The sequence below is a fragment of the Panicum virgatum genome, chromosome 1K (genome assembly GCF_016808335.1).
Source record: "Panicum virgatum strain AP13 chromosome 1K, P.virgatum_v5, whole genome shotgun sequence".
Classification (NCBI taxonomy): domain Eukaryota; kingdom Viridiplantae; phylum Streptophyta; class Magnoliopsida; order Poales; family Poaceae; genus Panicum; species Panicum virgatum.
The window spans coordinates 46,284,663-46,290,663 of record NC_053136.1 but is presented as its reverse complement, the minus strand read 5'-3'; the positions used below and the strand labels follow the sequence as shown (position 1 = coordinate 46,290,663).

General features: G+C 58.3%; 1 protein-coding gene across 1 annotated transcript; it reads left to right on the top strand.

Moving 5' to 3' along the window:
* The first annotated feature begins 1,975 nt into the window (after positions 1 to 1,975).
* Positions 1,976 to 4,269, top strand: LOC120712661 (scarecrow-like protein 8). Its single transcript, XM_039998505.1, has one exon. It carries the CDS (start codon positions 1,976 to 1,978, stop codon positions 3,857 to 3,859), a length of 1,884 nt encoding a protein of 627 aa, XP_039854439.1. The 3' UTR covers positions 3,860 to 4,269.
* The last annotated feature ends 1,732 nt before the right edge of the window (positions 4,270 to 6,001 follow it).

The window sequence follows — 6,001 nt, the reverse complement described above, 5'->3', positions numbered from 1 at the left end:
CCTAGTATTGGTTTGCGTGTTTGGTCTTAGAATTGTATTTATTTTTGGGACGGAGGGAAGTAATACACTCTGCTGTCGATCGAGGGTCCTGCACCATCTGGACCTACCTGTCATCGCGCGTTTCGTAACATTGGCCTCGGAACGTATGGTATGGATCTTTTTCTTTTGCGAATCGTGCGGTTTTGTCCCTACAAAAACAAAACGTAGTGCTTTCCATACTGAAGGAGAAAAAAAAGTTTGGCCGACTGTTGAGAAGAAAAAAGTGCAACGACATGCCCCCTTCGGCCTCGCGGGGAAAGGTCAGATGCCTCAAGCAATACAAGAAAATGCTTTGTTTTCCATGGGTAGCTTTGGCTGTGACTGTGAGGCTTGTAGCAGTGGCGTAGTAGTTGGTTACAACACCCAAGAATCATGCCATTTTTCTTAAAAAAAAATCTAGCGCGTAGTATTATACACTAGTGGCGTGCCAAAGTATGGGATGAGAACCTGAGCATCCAATTGCCCGTGTACTAGCCGCCGCCGTCGTAGAGACCACATGGACAATGACATTCACAACGTACCAACTGATATTTTAGAGCCCTCTGGATATGACTTGCTGGTAAAAAAATAATTTGTCGAATATACTAGCTATCTTCTTTACCTCCCAGATAGATAGTTTAAATCTATAGTAGTGGACGAGTGCAACCTCATACCATGTGGAGTTTCAAGACAGTAGTAACAGCATATATGGACCCAATCGGTCGTAAGTACTGGTGGTGATGATAAAAATACGAACCAACAGGAATGGAATGGAGTGGAGACAGATTGCGAATTCATACGGAAAACTAGATACTATATTGTGAATCGACACTCGAGAGGAATTAGCGAGGCAGTTGTATAAATCCATCCACACTCAGAAGTGGTTGGGGGTGGAAAGTTCTCTTTCTAGCTAACTTCGTTGCGTCCCACGCACGAGAGCAACTCTTGAGATTTGAGAGACTACCCCACCCCCCCCAAAAAAAAAACTCTATTTTGCATTGACTATATTGTCCTTTAACCACCTCACTTGATTAGATAAAGCGCGCCACGGACAACTGCCCACTTGTTGTCCGTGGTCGTCAGATGGTTTCTCGTCCGCACCAATGAGCGTGCTAGCAGTGGAGGTGATCCGTTTGAAAGAAGCCATCAAGGAGATTACAGCGAAGCCGGTAACCGATCTTAGCCGGTGGCGTCGCGGCTGGAGCACCGGCCGGCGCGGGCGCGGGCGCCCCGTGGAGACGGTGGCGTCCCGTCCAGCAGCATATGCCTTGGCCTCGACCGCTCGACGCGACGCCCCCCTCGCGCTCCCCGCTTTCCCACCCCTTCACACCACCAGACTCTTCGTCGCCCGTCGCCGTCACCTCCACGAGTCCACTTCACCACCTGCCCGTCCCCTGATACGTACGCTGCACCCGGCGGTCTCACCATCACCACACGATACCGTCCGCGCATACGGCAGCAGCAACAGCCGGCCCTCGCGTATTTTCGCAGCCAAAACCTTTGTGCTCCAGAGTCCAGACACGCGACGAGGATTCCCATTCCCATCCATCCTCCTCGTCCCAGCCAGCCAGCCAGCCAGGTAAAGCCCCGCACCCACCGATCGGTCAATTCGCCCAACCGCAGGCGCAGCCCCACGCGGCCACGGCCACGCCGTCAGCGTCACTGCTGCCGCACCCGGACGCTGGCGTCGGATCCCAAGCAAACCAAAAGACTACGCCTACGCGCGCGCGGGTTCGCACCGTCAGGGCGGGCGGCGTCCGAAGGCAGGCGCTTTATTAGCGGAGCAAGGAATTGAATGGGCACGGCCAGTTTCTCGCCACGGTTTCTTCCACCACCACCTCCTGCAAGCACGGTGGACTCGTCCCATCCCTCTCCCTGTCATTCTCTCTCTCGCGCGCACCGGGCCTCCCGTGCGGCGTCTCTGCTGCCCTTGCGTGCTCGCGGCGTCCTCGCCGGCATGGACCCCGCGTGGTGCGACCCTCGCCGGGGGTACGCCTACGGCTACGGCGTCGGGTCGGCGGCGCAGGCGCCGCCGGCGAGGCGGCAGTCGCAGCAGGACGCGGCGGCCGGGGCGACCGGCGGGGTGCTGAAGAGGAACCTGGCCGAGGTGGAGCGGTGGCAGCAGGCGCTGTACCTGCGCGCGGTGAGGCAGCGCGTCGCGGCCCAGGCGCAGGGCGCGCACCCGCCGATCGACGTCGGAGCCGTGCTGGCGAGGGCCGCCTCGCGGGGCTCGAGCTTCTCCGGGCCGCCGTCGGGTGGCTTTGCCGGGCACTCGCCGCAGCCGTCGTCGACGCTCTCGTCGCTCACCACCGCGTCACGCATGGCGACGCCGGCGGCGGCGGCGGCGATGCAGCAACTACTGCAGCGGCAGGTGGTGGCTGCGCCGCCCGCGCCCCTGCAGCCTGCTCGGGCGGTGGCTGGGGGACCGGCTGCGAGGCCCGCGACGGCAAGGGAGATGGTGTTGCTGCAGGAGCTGGAGAAGGAGCTGCTGTGCGACGACGACAACGCCGAGGCGGAGGCGGAGGGGAGCGCGTGCGGCTCCACGGTCACAACCTCAGCGTGGGGAAACACGATGCAGGAGCTCAACTCCATCACCGCCCCACCGCTGCCGTCTCTTCCCATGGCGAGGGCGACGACCAACTACACCTCCGTGCCCGTATCAAGGTCGCCGGCGAACTCCGCCTCGTCGTCCACGGCTTCGTCCACATCGTCCAGCTCGCCGCCGACCTCGGCGGCCTCGTCGCGGCAGCTCCTGTCCGAGGCCGCCGCAGCCATGGCCGACGGCGACCGCGCCGCGGCCGCTGCTCACCTCGCGGCCCTGAAGACGGCCGCGAACCCGCGCGGCGACGCGGAGCAGAGGCTGGTGGCCATGATGGCGGCCGCCATGTCCTCCCGCATCGGTTCGCCCTCGTCTCAACAGCTCGCGGACCTTTGCGGCGCCGAGCAGCGCGCGGCGTGCCATCTCCTGCACGACGTCTCCCCCTGCTTCGGCCTCGCCCTCCACGGCGCCAACCTCGCCATCCTCGACGCCGTGGCCGGCCAGCGCGTCATCCACCTGATCGACTTCGACGTCAGCCTCGCGCAGCACATCGCCCTCATCCACGCCCTCGCCAACCGCCGCGTGGCGGGCACCTGTCTCAAGCTCACGGCCGTCGCGGACCCGACGTCGCCGTTCACGCCGGCGCTGGCGCAGGCACTCGCGGCCACCGGCCAGCGGCTCCAGAGGCACGCCCAGCAAGCCGGGCTGGAGTTCCGGTTCAACGCGGTGAGCTGCCGGCCGGGCGAGGTCGACGCGTCGAGGCTCGGGTGCGAGCCTGGGGAGGCGGTGGCCGTGAACCTTGCGTTCGCGCTCTCGCGCGTCCCCGACGAGAGCGTGTCCCCGGCGAACCCGCGCGACGAGCTCCTCCGGCGCGTGCGCGCGCTGGGCCCGCGCGTGGTGGCGCTGGTGGAGCAGGAGCTCAACACGAACACGGCGCCGCTGGCGGCGCGGTTCGCCGACGCGTGCGCGCACTACGGCGCGGTGCTCGAGTCCCTGGACGCGACCCTGGCCCGCGACAGCGTGCAGAGGGCCCGCGCGGAGGCGGCGCTGGCCGGCAAGGCGGCCAACGCCGTGGCGCGGGAGGGGCCCGACCGGCTGGAGCGGTGCGAGGTGTTCGGCAAGTGGCGCGCCCGGTTCGGCATGGCGGGGCTGCGGCCGCTGGCGATCGGGCAGGGCGTCGCCGACCGCGTCAAGGCGCGGCTCGGCCACGCCCGCCCGGGGTTCGACGTGAAGCTGGAGGGCGGCCGGCTCGGGGTCGGGTGGATGGGGCGCGTGGTCACCGTCGCCTCCGCCTGGCGTTAGCGTTTGCCTGCCTGGTGGCTGGTGGTGAGGTCAGCAGCGCCCGGTGACGGCATTGTTTGTTACCATCACCAAATCCGTCAAGAATCTGGACCAGCCGTTGGGTATCCCAAGATGCCTACGTACTTGTAATCCCCCGAATTTCTTTATAACCTCTGGTGGTTGGATATTGGAGAGTACTATTTGACTCCGTCATTCGTCGTAGCTACCCCACCGAGGGAACGCATGTTCTACTACGCTTTTCAGGTTGTGTGCTACTCTGCTGTCGGTTCAGGGGTCTTTGAACCGGTAACAAATCTGCAGTGCATGGGGCCCCGTTGGCGCGGGATGTGGGTGCTTTCGGTGACAAGTCCCTTCAGCACTTTGTCAGAACTGTGAACAATCAACCATGTAATAGTGCTATGGTGTGCTAACCAGGGTTTTCCTAACCGACTGTTTGGACGGAACCGGCGCCCACCGATTCCGGTCAAATTCAAATTTAAATTCAAAAAACTCAGTTCAACCGGTTCGTACCGGTATACCGACCGGCTAGACCGGTTTACCGGTCGGTTTGATCGGTTTACCGGCCGGTTTGACCGGTTTGAATTTAAATCCAAATTTAAAATCGCATGTGTAACCGGTTTGGACCGGTATACCGGCCGATTTGACCGGTTTACCGGCCGGTTTGACCAGTTTACCAAGTGGGCCTTAATGGGCCGTCTCATTTTTTTTCCTTTTCTTTTTTGTTTTAACTTTAAATGCCCGAAAAGTATGTTAAACGAACGAATTTTTGAGAAAATTTGACACCATTAGAATCGTCGCACCTTGAAGTATTTTTAGGAATTTTTTTGGGAATTTTTCATTTTTTTCGAATTCAAATTTGAATTTTGAATTTGGGCCGGTTTGGTACCGGCCCAAACCGGAACGGGACCGGTGACCGGTTCCCACCAGTTAGGTGAACCCTGGTGCTAACAGGCGACTAGCTTACCGGATTTCCTCTTTATCTCGGATCATCAACGTATCAGACCGGTACGTACACAGCGCTTGGACAGTCGCTTCATCTGCGACGGGGCTCGTGGCGAGGCGGGGCATGCTAGTCTACGGGCGATCATAAGTTGTGATTTGTACGGTCAATTTTTGACCATTTTCTTTTTTTAGTAACTTTTTGCTGTTTTTTGATATTTTTTTTGAAAAAATGTTTCAAGGGGAAAAATGTGACGAGAAAAGTTTTAAGAAACAAAATTTAAAAATTTGTCGAGAATTTTTTTACATTCATAACCAAAGAAAAAACTTGGATGAAAATTTTTTTTTGCATCCAAAACAAAAAAAATTAGACATAAAAAATTTGTAAAAGAATTTTTGCAACAAAAAAAGAACCCCACTTGGACGGCGTCTACCACGGGCTCGCCGGCGGCGCGCCTCTCGGGTGTTGTGCCTCCCCGCCGCTCTGCTCCACCCCGCCGCCGGGGAGCCGGCTTCACCCCACTGCGCCAGTCGGGTCCGCTGGATCTATGAGGAGAGGGAAGAGAGAGATAAGAAGGAGGAAGAAAGAAACAGAAAAAGGAGAGAAAAGGGGGTTAGTAGAATCGACTGTGAGTTTTGTAGGGCCAGTCTCAGTGGGAGTATTATCGACACAGTTACCTAGACTGAAATCTTAAGAATTGTGCCAGTGGAGTGTCATGGTGATGACACTCCTCTCATATTTCATGACGCTCTACTCTTTTCTCTTCTTATACTATTGGTATATGTTAGTAAATTTAATATGCATGACACATTTCTATTGAGATTGGCCAAAGTCACGATCAACCTCAAATTCAGCATTGGGCATGCCGCTGTCGTAGTGAACGTGGGAAACGCGGAATCCGCGCGCTAGCTAGCTGACACGTTTCCCTCCTCCGCGGGCGAGACAACCGTGAGCGGCCGAGGCAGCAAAACGCACACGCGTTATTCGGTTATGTGCCCATTATTTGACCCCCTCCGGCCGGTTCGTTTGAAAGGCCGCGGCATGCCTACTTCGCTGACCCAACCAGCAGCGCCGGATGCACACGACTCTCGCCGAGGACAACGCGCTGACTCGAAGAGTAACCGCCTCTAGCAGCCTCGCTCGTCTGCCAGATTATTGGGCCGGTGAATCTGCATGTAGACGTCGGCGATGATGACAGATCT